General features: G+C 50.1%; 1 protein-coding gene across 1 annotated transcript in view; it reads left to right on the plus strand.

The window, feature by feature from the left end:
• Positions 1-12,413, plus strand: part of EHD4 (EH domain containing 4) — an 89,558-nt gene extending 77,145 nt beyond the window's left edge. The window contains exons 5-6 of the mRNA XM_030843017.3: positions 799-963; positions 8,358-12,413. Coding sequence (XP_030698877.1) covers positions 799-963; positions 8,358-8,894 — 702 coding nt within the window. The 3' untranslated portion in view covers positions 8,895-12,413. The remainder of the gene's footprint in view (positions 1-798; positions 964-8,357) is intronic.
• Positions 12,414-14,461: the final 2,048 nt, after the last annotated feature.

Raw genomic sequence — 14,461 nt, forward strand, 5'->3', positions numbered from 1 at the left:
TTTGTAATCACTGCCCTGTTTTTCATCTTTTCTTATTTTAGTTATTTTCTTGACTTCTAAATTACTCTGTAGAACTCTAGGTATACAAAGAGAACTTTTTTTTTAAACATCTTTATTGAAGTATAATTGCTTTACAATGTTTTGTTAGTTTCTGCTGTGCAAAGAGAACTTTTGTAATGAGTGTTTCTTAACATCCTAAAGTTGGAAATCAATAGAAGGGTGGAAATGTTAGGGAAGGAAGTGACGAAAGCCAACTAGAGCCCTCCCAGCAGGATTCACCACCCTTCGGGTAACAGTGCCAGGCCTGCTACCCCTGGGTGACCAAGGTTTCTGGGGCTCCCCCGTCATGTACCAGGGGTCCCTCTCTCAGACGGAGCGTCTGCTGTCTGGCCTGGCCCTAGGCAGCTGGTCTTGTGCAGAAATGACTTCAGTGATCTCGGGGCCTATACTGTCTATGGGGAGGTTATGGGTGTTCTCATCTCACTATTCACCGGGCACAGATTTCCATGCAGATCAGCCATTTCCATCAGCCTCCAGCTTCATTTGCTGGTGCTTGCATGCACTGGCCCTGGTGAAACTTTCTCTTAGGTCTTCTGAGGTTAAGCACCAGAACCAAGGTCTTTCCCACTCGGGTGCCCCCATACCTTCCCCCCTGGTCCTTGCCCTCCTCCTGTCCTGAGCACCATGACTTTGCGGGGATGCCTGTTATGTGCTGTGATGCATGTAAGATGCCATCTTGTTTGTCCTTCTCTGGTGCACTTCTAAATGGCCCGTCCTCACTGACATATACCCCTTCAGGTACATGCCTACATCATCAGCCACCTGAAGAAGGAGATGCCAAGTGTATTTGGAAAAGAAAACAAGAAGAGAGAGCTTATCAGCAGGTTGCCAGAAATCTACATTCAGCTGCAGCGAGAATACCAGATTTCTGCAGGGGACTTCCCCGAGGTCAAGGCAATGCAGGTACAGAGGGCCCATCACAAAGTCACCAGTGGGGATGGAGGGGCACTGCCAGCTTGTCTGGCTGGTTGCTGGGTACACATTTGGGTTTCATGGTTTAGAATGGAGGAGAACACGGTAAATTCGTCTTCCTAGTAATACATGATAATAGGCTCCTGTGAATAAAGCAGAAATTGCTTGCTTCCTGAAACATTTAAACAAAAAGGGAGACATTTCGAGAAGTGAATTAAGCTCACCTGAAAAAAGTCCTATGAACAGCTCCCTTAGGCTGTGTTCAGGGTTGTTTTGGCACAGAAGTGACACCTGTTTTTTAGAATCCCAGAACTTTAAGGGAATTAGAGCTGAGAGTGACCTTGGAGGTCACTTCCAGGGGCTCCTGAAGCCGGCCCTCCCCCGCGCTGCCCTGCACTGTGGGATTACGCGCTTGGGCAGCATCGCTGCTGCGGGCTCAGTCAGAGGCCGTGGCGGGCTGTGGCCACGGCGGGAGTTCACCAGACACAGCAGGCTGTGCTCACTGAAGAGTTTGCTTAAAGGCCAGCTTCGGGCAGCCTTTGGCCTAATTTCAGAATCTCCCTGACATGTGTCTGGGCAGCCCCAGGTGACCCCGAGTGGGTGCTGCCACGCTGGCCTGACCCGTGTGTCCACCTCCCCGCCATGGTGTTAGGTGACCTTGATTTTGACACTGACCATGCCCTCCCAAGCGAGGCCGCCTCACCTGGCTCCTCAGAGAGCCTGACTGACCATCTCCTTGTCCGGTGCAAGGACCCATCTGCCCTGGAGGTCACAGCCCTCTCTGGAAAGCAGGCAACACAACTCAGATGCCTGCAGCCACCAGCCAGAAGTAACTCAAACAAGTGAGGCAGGCGGGCCGCGCCAAAGGAAACTGGGGTGCCCCCTCCCACCACCTCTTGTTTTCTCACATTTGGTAGAGATGTGGGTCCTGAGAAACACGTCCTACTGGGAGGAAAACAATTCTGCAAGTGCAGTGAGTGAGGACTTGCAGGGCACACGGTGGGAGCAGATTGGGGAGCGTGTGCCCTTCCCCGCTCAGTGGGGAGGCCTCATCCTGCCCAGTGGTTGCTGCCCCGTGGGAGTGCAGGCCTGGATATTTCACGAGAAGCTGGAGATCTGGATTTGTATGTAAAGTACCCTGGTTTTCAAATTTTGGCTCAGAATTTCAAAGAATCTACATGGGCCAAAGAGAGCGTACAGCACACTGGCTGCACCCTGGAGACTCTGGGCCTGTGAGCTGCCAGCCTGCCTGGGGTGGGGGTGGGGGTCGGTTTGCGGGGGAGGGTCAGGGAGGAGGAAGCACAGGTGCAGAGGCAAGATCAGGCCGCAGGAGGGGAAGCATCGATCCTAAGGGGTTTGTTAATGTAAACTCTCTGTATATAACGTACACACTGAAATAGGAGTGGGTTACACTTACTGCTGTGATGGCTGGGATCAGGGTGAATGCATCTGGTATATACGATCTAGTCAAATATGATTTAGTCGGCTTAAAAAAATACATAGGGGCTTCCCTGGTGGCGCAGTGGTTGAGAGTCCGCCTGCCGATGCAGGGGACGTAGGTTCGTGCCCCGGTCTGGGAAGATCCCACGTGCCACGGAGTGGCTGGGCCCGTGAGCCATGGCCGCTGAGCCTGCGCATCTGGAGCCTGTGCTCCGCAACGGGAGAGGCCACAACAGTGAGAGGCCCGCGTACCGCAAAAAAAAAAAAAAAAAAATACATAGAAACACTTTTTTTTAGAAGTAAAGTTGATATTCCTGTACTCAGAGGATAAATTGGATTTTTTTCTGGTTGTAAGATGGCTATTTGAGGGCTCTTGGGGCCTCTTCCTGAGCAGGTTCTGCTTTCGCACCCTTGGGTTATGCCCTGTACCCCATGACCAAACTGAAGGACAGCTGTTTCCTGGCATCCTTCAGATACTTTGGAAGGGAAATTGGTTTCCTGACTGAAATGAAAGCTGTGAGTAAATACACAGTGCTCACGATGGCCTGATGGGACGTCTGTGGCTCATTGGCCTCCTGAGGCTCCCTTGATGCCCGACCCACAAGGTGCGGCTCCCGAGACCTGAAGTCTCCCTGACAGGCCTCCCCTGCCCGTCTCCAGGGAGCTCTTGAACGGAGGGAGCAAACTGTGTGACCAGAGCTACTCCTGACCATGCTAGCCTGGGCCTGGCCAGTCAGAGGGCATGCAGGCCTCTCAGAGCTGGTCACAGGGGCAGTCCCTCACCCCAGGTCTCGGGAGCAGCCTTGGCCCATGTAGCCGGGCAATACAGTGAGGGCCTGAACCTTCACTGAGAACCCTGTGGTTAGGTGCTGCACCAGGCACCTTGGCCCCTTCATTGGACTCCTGGGTGCCCTGGGACTGGGAGCAGGGGTCCTACCTGCCGGGTGCCTACCATCCACACAGTCCTACCATCATCTGTGTTCATTTGTGCGTTCACCTAAGAATAGTAATTAAGTCTACTATGGCCAGGCGCTGTTCTAGGCCCCTGGAATAAATCATTGAACAAACAGCAAAAATAAAAATCCTTGCCCCTACAGAGGTCCATTCTGGGTTACAGTTTTGCTGCTATGACTGTAACTGGCAGTGACATTTTGGCAGCAAAGCCCCTTGTTGGGACTTGTGCTCCTGTTACAACATAAGTGTCTCTGTGCTTTGGTATAATTCATTTACTCAGTGTCTTATTTAGTGTCTCCCATAGAAGGCTGTAATTCCATGAGGCCAGTGACCCATGTCCTGTTCTCGGCCACATCCCCAGCCCCTGGGGTGTAGCAGGTACTCAGTGAATACGTGTTGAGTAGGTTAATTAATAAGTTAGTGTATGTTTATATCGTAGCAGGCTCTAGGGTAATGAGTTTCTCAGACCCTGACCTAGGCCTGACTCCCACAGGGCTTATAGACCAGTGGTTTCTGGAGCAAACCCCTGGAAGCTGGCTGAGGATTCTTCCTTGGGAAGCCAGCCAGGCCCTGATCATACCACCCCAGTCCTTTCAGGGAATCCCCAGGGAGCAAGGCAGGCCTGGAGCCCAGAGGGTGGGCTCACTACTTCAAGCTAGTTTGCTGTCACCCAGGAAGCTCTGGGGGTTCCTGGTGTGGGTCAAGGCCTCCACATCCCTGAGTCTGTTGAGCATCTGACATCTTCCCCAACACAGGCATTCAGCCTTACTGTGTCTGGGACAGCGGCAGGGGCAGAAGCTTGGAGATGACTTGATTATGATCTTTGCACATCCCAGGATCTCACGGAGAGCTCACCGGGGCCGGCTTTAAGTCTCTGTTCTCCAAGCTGGTCAAGGTGACTCTTGACCGTAGCAAAGAGCCAATTGTATTTTGCAGGCTTTTGCCCAGGGCCTGTGTCAGCCCTACACCCATTGGGGAGGGAATCTGCTTTGCTGCGCTGACGTGTCCGTGCTGCAGAATGAGGGAACACTAGCAAGGCCACCTTGATTGCTGATGCAGTTGTCCTCCTTGGAGAACTGGGACACAGACCTACTAGAGAATGGACTTGAGGATATGGGGAGGGGGAAGGGTAAGCTGTGACAAAGCGAGAGAGTGGCATGGACATACATACACTACCAAACGTAAGGTAGATAGCTAGTGGGAAGCAGCCGCATAGCACAGGGAGATCAGCTCAGTGCTTTGTGACCACCTGGGGGGGGGGATAGGGAGGGTGGGAGGGAGGGAGATACAAGAGGGAAGAGATATGGGAACATATGTATATGTATACCTGATTCACTTTGCTATAAAGCAGAAACTAGCATACCATTGTAAAGCAATTATACTCCAATAAAGATGTTAAAAAATAATAAAATCTTAAAATAAAAAAAAAAAACATTTCAACAGCAGAGGGCGGCAGAGCCATCCCCATCTGCTCAGACCCTCCAAGTGGATTCAAAAACAGCTTCTGGTACAGGCTGGGAGTGAGCAGGCAAGGGAGAGCCCAGAAGAGGCTAGGCTGGGATTGACCTTTGTCTCTTGTGGGGGAATTCCAGGATCCCGCGCTTGGCGGCTTTGATGCATACAGTTGTTTGATGGGTAGCTCTTTAAATTCTCCAGTGTGTGTTCATCCCAATAAAAAGCTTTGGAGCCACCCTGGTGGAGGACAGGGATGGTGTGGTTTAACTTGGACCCCACCCCCCTGGCCAGGGCTGGGCAGCTGGGTACCACTGGGATGAGAGTGTAGGGCTTACTTCATGTATGCCCTCCGGAGTGGGAACGGCTGCTGCCGCTGCTTCCTGTCCACCCCTGCCAATATGTGGCCATTTCCCCTGGCTAGTTTTCCAAAGGTTTGCAGTCTGAATCCATGTCGCCTGCAGGCGGGTGGAAAGTTTGGGTGGGCACCGCCCTCATTTGTCCACTTGGCCGGACACAGAGGCTCTGTGTGTGCCCAGAGCTCAGGCTCATTCATGAGGAAATAGGGTAGGTGTTCATGCACCCAGGGGAATCCAGACTTGTTTACCCCAGCAGCACTGGGATTTTTGTGTAGGCTGCCTGCTCTCCTCCTCCTAGGCTTTTTCTTCTCAGTTCCCTTGGCTGACCGAGGTGCCGGCAGCAGGACCCGAAAGTGTTAGCAGCATTGTTTGGCGCTGATGTTGGGATGACGTGCAGGTGACTGTGGTCTGTCAGTGAGGATGGAGGACGTGAAAACTGGAATGTACCTTAGAAACCAGGCCTGTGCTACCCCACCACTCTGAGCTGAGCTCAGGCTGAGTGCTAGGTGGCAGCCCAGGCCAGCCTGCTTTGATAGTCACAGAGTTGGCTACTGAGAAGAGTGTTGGGGGCACCTTTCCAAGATATGTCAGGCTGTTTTGCTTTCCGCTCTGTCCTCTCCACCGTCTAAAGCTCAGGGCTCCACTTCAGAATAACAGCCTAGAATGTCTGCCCTGCCAGCACACCCTAGAGACCACAATTTTGATTCTCCATTGGAAACGACCTAAACTTCCAATTACATGGACAGGGTAAATGAGGGAAGGCCCAGCTATACAGTTCAATATCATGTAGCTATTGAAAATAAGTTTATCTATTTTATATATATTAATGTGTATCTGTTAATCCCATTCTCCTAATTTATCCCTCTCCCTTCTTCCCCTTTGGTAATCATAAGTTTGTTTTCTGTATCTTGAGTTTGTTTCTGTTTTGCAAATAAGTTCATTTGTATTATTTTTTAGGTTCCACATACAAGTGATATCATATGGTATTTGTCTTTCTCTGTCTGACTTACTTCATTTAGTATAATAATCTCGAGGTCCATCCATGTTGCTGCAAATAGCAATATTTCATTCCTTTCTATGGCTGAGTAACAGGTTTTTACTGTATAGCACAGGGAACTATATCATATCTTGTAATAACCTAACATGGAAAAGAAACTGAAAAAGTATATGTATATATACACCATTGTAAAGCAATTATACTCCAATAAAGATGTTTAAAAATAAAAGTATATGTATATATAAAACCAAATCACTTTATATTTATATAAAACTGAATCAGTGTGCTGTATACCTGAAATAACACAATATTGTAAATCAACCATACTTCAATTTAAAAATTAAGTCAAATTAAAAACAAATTTAAAGGTTGTATAAAAATTGATATCATGGAAAGCTGTGATATATTATTTCTTTAAAATGCAGGTTGTTAAATAGTGTGGTCTTATTTCAGTTAAAGAGTGTGTGTGTGTTTGTAAAAATGGCTATAAACGTATGCCCAAAAATGTTAGCAAAAGTCATTGCTGGGTGATGGTATTATAAGTGATTTAAGATTCTTATTTTTGTTTACCAGTTTTTCCCCCAATTTTTTACAATGAAAGTGTAATATTTGTGGTAGCACAAAGCTTTGTTTTTTCTTAACTCCCTGTCCCATTACTTCTGTCCAGAACAGTCAGGTCTGAGGGGAATGTGAAAGCTCTTTCTCTTGAGAGCCTCCCTGTCTCATCTCCAGAAAACTGCACACCTGGCTGGCCCCTCTCTGGCCCTCTAGGATTGTCCAAACAGACATACTTCACGTAGAGTCCATATAAAAACTGCCATACCTGGAATTCTCTGCGTTTGTTTGGCAAAACTGCTATTAAGACATTTTCACTAGATCTTTGAGGCCCCTTATACAATTGCCTAAGTGACTTCCACAGTTCAGGGCCAGAGAAGGTTTGTCTTTCTTGGAGGAACAGGTGGTTTCTCCCCGCCGACAGCGAGGTGTGACACCTCCACCCCCGCCGGCTCCCCAGCCAGGGCAGCTGAGGAGTGTAGCTTTTCTCAGCCTTCATTATCTGATGTGATGATTCCCTTCCTCTTCCTTTCAATTACTTGGCTTTTCCCTTTGTTCATGACTTTCTTCTATTTCATGTTATCATTGTTTCACTGTAAACTAAGTCAAGCCGTTTTTGAAATATAAGCTCCCTGAAGGCAGAGACTGTGGCTTTTCATATTTATATCCCAGAACAGGGCCTGGCACATAACAAATGGTCAGTAAATGTTGGATGGATGGATGGATGGATGGAAGGAAGGAAGGGTAACCAAGGCAGGAAGGACTGTTTCTACAGAGCCATCCACAGAGCCTCTGTGGCATCTACAGTTGGCTCCCATCCTGGCCAGGCAATTGCCGCGTCCCCTAGGGCCATCTGCAAACCCTGTGCTCTGTCTGCTCCTCCCAGCTGTCCTGGGAGATGCAGCCGAGACCTGCCCTGACCATGCTAGTACTACTCAGCTCTACTGGCTGCATTTATACTTGCCCTTCCCATCCCTACTCCTCTCTCTCTTTGCAATTTCAACTTGTACCTATTTGTACCCTAAACTACATTTTTTTAACTGATCAACGTCGTCTTTAAATAATCATTTTACCTAAATTAGTTCTACTGACAGCTCTGTCGCAGCTTCACGTTACAGCACAAAGGCTAGTCGAGCGGCAGGAGGCATGGGCTATTGTCTTGACTCCGCCAGGACACCCCTTGTGCTCTCTGTGAAATGGGGTTATTAATACCTGCTCTTCCTGACTCCCAGCATTGTTGTGAAAATCAACTGAAGTATGTAAGGTAGGTAAAATACTTTAAAAGATAAAATAGTAGATCTCTAGAGTGCTTTTTTAAAAAAAGACAGGGTGAAAGGAATTTTGTCTCAAAGCCCTCGGGGATCACCGTCCCTCATGCCACTGCCAGCCCAGATTAGCTACCATAGGAAAATGTTGCATCCCATGCATCTTGTCTCTTGTTCCAAAAGCCACTCCTGTGTCTGGTGGGTTCGGATGTGGGGACCCCACCAAAGAGAGAGAGAGCTCTGGACAGCCCAGAGCATGGGCTGCCTGCTTTAAGGGAGCATTTGTCCCCTCCAGCCATCCCTCTCCTCATTTGCTTCCTGCAGGGAGGATGTTAACCAAATCTGTGGCTTCTCCTTTTCCAGGAACAGCTTGAGAGCTATGACTTCACCAAATTCCACTCGCTGAAGCCCAAGCTGATCGAGGCCGTGGACAACATGCTGAGCAGCAAGATCTCGTCCCTGATGAGCCTCATCAGCCAGGAGGAGACGAGCATGCCCACGCAGCTGGTGCAGGGCGGGGCCTTCGACGGCACCGCCGAGGGCCCCTTCAACCAGGGCTACGGGGAGGGCGCCAAGGAGGGCGCCGATGAGGAGGAGTGGGTTGTGGCCAAAGACAAGCCTGTCTACGATGAGCTCTTCTACACCCTGTCGCCCGTCAATGGCAAGATATCGGGCGTCAACGCCAAGAAGGAGATGGTGACCTCCAAGCTGCCCAACAGCGTCCTGGGCAAGATCTGGAAGCTGGCCGACTGTGACTGCGACGGCATGCTGGACGAGGAGGAATTCGCACTGGCCAAGCACCTCATCAAGATCAAGCTCGATGGCTACGAGCTGCCCAACAGCCTGCCCCCGCACCTCGTGCCACCCTCCCACAGGAAATCCTTGCCGAACGCCGACTGAGGGGCGAGCCGCACACAGCGAGGGCGGTGTGGGGCTAGAATTGGGGGGCCTGGGCCAGAGGCCCCCACTGCCACTGACTCACTGAGCGACCCTGGGCGAGACACTGCCCTCTCTGTGCCTTGGTTTCCCCATCTATAGAACAGGGAGGGCAGACACTGGACACTAGATGAGATCCTTTCACCTTAAAATTCCCAGAGTTTCTACTGAAATGTTGGGGGGACGGGGTGGATACAGGGATGGAAGCGTTGAGAAGAAAGGAAAATCGTCCAAGGAGTCCTCCAAAGCCTAGAGAAGCCCAGATGTGGAATCCCAGGAGCCAGGGCGTGTCAGCTGGGGGCTCTGCTGGGCTTCACTGGACTGTCCATCATTTTGAACCTGGCTGTCCCTCAGAGAGCACCGGGAAGCAGCAAAGACCAGCTTATTTATTTTGTCTCTTGCTCTATTTGGAGTGAAAAAAAAAAAACAGCTGAGAAGTTTTCTGTTCTCTCCAAACTGTCTACCAAAGAGTAGACTGCTGCCCCAGCTTTGAGAGGAGGACGCACCATTTCTGCGTGTCCCCGTCCCTTCTGTGGGCCCGCAGAGCCTGCGGCCAGGCCGCAGGGAGCATCCATCCCAGCGCCTGCTGGCCGGCCCTCCCAGGGCTCCCCCAACCTTGCGGCCTTCCCAGCAAAGGTGTATTTGGTTAGAAATTTGGAACTCACAACCTTTATTAACCCCTGGCAAGAGTTCTAGTATTCATTTCAAGTCACGTTGAAATCTGAAGATTAGCTTTACTTGTCTGGCAACAGGTTGTAGCAAAGTTTATCATACTTAAACTAGAGTAAGAAAAGCGGTGGTTCTCCCCAGTCTTCAGTTAGCGTGGTTACACGTCCCCAAGGCTCCTTGGAAAATGGCAGGATTTAAATCCAGAAAAAACATGAATTGGTGCGTGCAGTGTCCTGGCCCTGTGGCCACAGAGGGGACGGGGGGCCAGCCCAAGGTCAGTCTACTAGCGTTAGACACTATTTTTATAAAAAATAGGCATTTTTATTATGACTAGTTTTTTAAATATAGTTTCTATATAAAGGATAAAGGCCTTTATACAGAAACAAGATGCAATCTTTCATATAAAGCCTTTTCTTCAAAAGACTGTGTGGTTCATACCATGAATGCCTCACGAGGTAGGATCTGGGCCCTTACCTGTACCTCAGTTCCTGATGTTCCCTCCCTGGGTGCCCTGGGTGAACCTCTCTGGACCACTTGCCCAAATGCCTGTGTCCAGGGGAGGTCACCCTCCCAGCTGTGTGGGCTCCAGCTGGGGGATGCAGGTGCCTTTCACCATTATTTATGCAATGAGAGAGACATGATATTTCATCACTATTGTGATGGCTGCATAGCCTGGGACCCTGCCGGCACCAAAAATGAATGAAATCCAAACAGTCACACCTAAGTCTCCCAAAACACTCGTTTTTTTTGTTTGTTTGTTTCTGGTGTCCCTTGTGACATCAGGGGCAGAACAGCAGACTTAAGAAAATGTTTACTTTAGAGAAGCATTTATCCAGATGCCAGCCCTCACACTCCCTAGCTTACTTTCTACATAATTTAGTTTTAAGAGAAGTAAATACATAACATGGTTTTAGTCTTAGTGAGTACTTTTAAATTAATTAGACACATAGAAAAGAGACATTTGTAATTCCAGTAGATAGTTCTGTGAATGCACGAGGACCACACAGGTGTGTAAGCGCAGTGGATCCAGCAGAGGGCAAGATTGAGAGAGGAGGAGAGAGTTCATTTGTCGAAAGGTATAGAGATGCCAAGGTTAGATTATTTCCATTCACAATCATCTTGCTTCTTTAACTCAGCTCAGTTGTCATATATAAAGATAAATATATACACGTATGTCACAAGAGTATGTATTTTGGCCACTTGTTAATGTGTATATATGTACATATGGCAAGTTTTGTTTATATGTGGATGTAGAGGAATACTGTTTCAGAGGAGCCGCAGAGGAGGTTTCTGGTTCTACGTGGATGGAAGCACCTCATGGGTGATCCCCACCCCACCTCCATGACCTCTGGTGGGAGGACATCTGGCAGCTGAATGCTGAGAAAAAAGGAAGAAAAAGGAAGTCACATGTCCATTTTTCTCAATATCTTCTCTTAAAACGTGAAGTCACCCATCATAAATAGTTGACTGGAAAGAAAAACACTGAAAGACATTAGGGATGGCGGCCAAGCAAGGACCCATATCGTCCCAGGACCCGCACAGAGTTCCTCGAGTCTGTGTCCAAAACACCCGTTATCCCCTGACCCCATGCAGCAGGGCCGGGAACATGGAGCCCTTGGGATCTGGGCACCTGGACCGACCGTATTGCCCTCCCTGCACCACCCCACTGTCCAAGTACCCCCTCTGCAGAGTGCTCACGGATGGGGCAGGGGGCGTGGAAGTAGGTAAACTCCAGAACTCTGAAACTATCTTCATGCTCTCCATGATTTCACAGAAGAAAACCTAAGAATCTTGAGTCTGTTTTCTGTACAGCACACGGTATCACACAACACAAACTTCTGCAGTCTTGAGTTTAGGGGGAAAAAAATGAAAACTTCTGCCTACTCCTCCCGAAGTCGACTTCCAAACTGTGAGCCTGCTGGCGAGGCCCTCCTGAGCCCGTCTGTACAGAAGCGTTGCACTGAGACCTGCCGAGATCCCCCAGCTCTGCGGCCACAAGCTGATGTCCAACCCACTTGGCATCCTACACGGATTCTTTCCTCGTCACACACACTTGGATGACCCAGGTTGGGGCTGCTCTTCTGTGGGAAGGACCAGGCATCCAGTTGGCTTTCACTTCTCCAGGGCTGGAGTGGCTTCTCCGGAACACTTGTCATCATGCAGCAATAAAGCCTGGATTGGGGGCTGTGACTCCTCCCACAGAACTGTGGGCCTTAAGGAGTTGGATTCTTTTTCCATCTCATGGGACTGGTGTCCAGGTGGGTCAGAGAGCATGTGACGAGAAGCCAAATGCCTCGTGCTCTCCCCCAACCGCTGCCCGCCTTACAAACCCGCAGGAGAGGCTTCAGCAGAACCCTGGCCCCACTGTCCCGACCACGGTCCTTTGCTATGTCTGCTGGGTCTTGGGGGGCCGCCCCTGCACCACACTGGGAATGTCTTGTACTGGAGCCTGCCGCCTAGGATGGGGTTTAACCACCAGAGTCATGGCCTGACAGCCACCACCAGAACCTTCCCGCTTTATGGCTACACTCCTTGATGCCCAGAACGATACCCTGGACAGATTGCCTTGGAGATAAGGAAAGCATTTAAGGAGGCACTGTTTACTTCCTCCATGGAATGTGGCAAATAACTTTCTTAGGACAGATAACCACTGAGTTTTTCCAGGTAAACATGGGCAGAATCTAAGAGTATACCAGGTGACGTGTCAATTAGCCAATGCATTTAATACACAATGCTTCTGTTTTTTTGTAATCTTGTTTAGAAATGTCAAAAAAAGACCCAGTCTACTGATCAATAAACTTCTGAAAAAAATCACTACTTTTTTCCCATTGGCTCTGGTTTTTCAGTTGACTATGTGCCAGCTGTCTCAGGAATAAAGCAGGGATCCCTTGGAACCATTCTGAAACGAGGCAGAGGAGTTAAGGGGAGGGTGTGCCCCTTTGCACGCCATCCCTGTGACCTCTGACTCTTCCTGCATCTTCCCTGGGTGGTAGACTCGGGCTTCTTCAGCAGAAAAGCAACTCCATCCACTGTGGGCAGAGACCAGGTCTGGGAGCAAGGCCCCAAGGGAGGCTCACACCCCAAGTGAGAGTGACTGGAAACCAAGGCTTCAGGGGACCATGGAGGAGATCCTTCCGAGGCTGCGGACAGGGCATCACTGAGCGTTCACAGGAGATGTCCTCTGTCCAGCACTGAGGCAGGCCCGAGCACCTGAGGGTGCAGTAGTGCTAGGGTGCAGCCCCTGGCTGACTGGCACTGCTCCTGCCTCTTGGCATGCCTCACAGGTCTGGACCACCCATAGTAGACATCTGGAGTTTTCACACTTGCACCCATCTATCCTTTTGGTGATCCAGACCTGGAATTTCCTTTGCAGACCACTCTCCACTTCTCCACCCTCAATCTGAGCCCTGAGATTTGGGGAGGTAGACCCCACCCCTTCTTTCCAGGGTGGGTCCTGATGGTCTTGAGCCAATTAGAGTATTTCATCTGCCTGGTCACAGAAATTGTTCAGGAATGGATGTGTGTCTATGAGAGCCAGGCCCCTCAGACTTCTGTTCCAACTCTTGGGAGAGATGTACTCTCTTTTCTGAACCATGCAGTACAAAGAAGTGAGCCTATTGGTGCAACAATATAAATAGCATTGAGAGAAGTGCCCAGAGGTGCTGGAAGCAGAGGAGTGAGGTTAGGCTGACAGCAACCACCCTGTGGAGCGTGAAGATGAAGAAGGCATTGAGAAAGACTAAGGGAATCCACACCTGTGGTGGCATCATTTGAGCTGCTGGATCAAACCTTACCTGAAGTCCTCCTCCTGCCAGCCTTTTCAGTTATGTGGACCAGTACATTCCCTTTATATCATTTAAACCCATTTGACTTGAAATTTCAGTTACTTGCAGCACAAATATTCCAGAACTGTACTGACCAGCAGGGATTCTCATTTCAACAGGGGCTGCTATCAGTCACGGCACAAGAGGAGCTGATCCTGGCAGCATGTGCAGTGGCTTTACTGCAGTTGAACTAGGAAGAAAGAAGAGTAGTTCCGTAGCCCTGCTCAACAACCTCAAATACAGCCACCTCTGTTGAGATCTGTGTACAAAGTGTCATGCAGCTCCATCCTGTCCTCTGGTGGTCACATCACATGGGATGCTGTGGGCCAAGGCTCTTAACAGGAGGTGAAACAAGCTTACAGAGGTGGGAGAAGGGGGGACGTCCTAGAAGGAGCAGGATTTTAACTAGGGCTGATGTGATTGGAGAATGTAGACGGTGGGGAGTAGAGGGGCATTCTTATTCTAAGCTGAGGGAACCACTGGTCCCGACCAGGCAATGGGGAGTCTTGCTCTGGGAAGGTACATTGGGCCGGGTGTCGGCCGACATGCAGGCAGGGTGATGAGCTGGGGACAGTGACAAGGACCTGCAGGGTCAGTGGGAGTAACCGGGTGGGGGGTGCACTGTGGAGTGCTCGCTGGGGGGCACAGCAGCAACAGCCATTGGTACCTGACTGGACCTGGGGCTGGGGCGAGGAAGCAGCTCAGGTTCATTCCTAGTGCCACGAAGCAGTCAGTGGCAGGAGGGACCTCACAGGGAGAGGACAGCAGGGGTGGAGGCTCCTCTCAGATACAGGGGAGACGCCCCCACTCAAGAGCAGCATGCTCCTCACTTCCAGCCACAGGCCGGGGTTCAGGTGTGATGGGTCCTGCCCAGCTCTCAAGGGCAGGCTGTGGCCACTGCTTCTCTCACCGGCCTGGGCTGTCAGGGACGCCTCCATGAAGTGTTGCCGGGGCTGCTGGGTGGATGAACCCAGACACACAGCCCAGCCCGGTGTCTGTAACCAGACTGTTCTGTGAAGCCACCTGAATTAGAACTCA

Source organism: Globicephala melas, chromosome 2, assembly GCF_963455315.2.
Source record: "Globicephala melas chromosome 2, mGloMel1.2, whole genome shotgun sequence".
NCBI lineage: Eukaryota > Metazoa > Chordata > Mammalia > Artiodactyla > Delphinidae > Globicephala > Globicephala melas.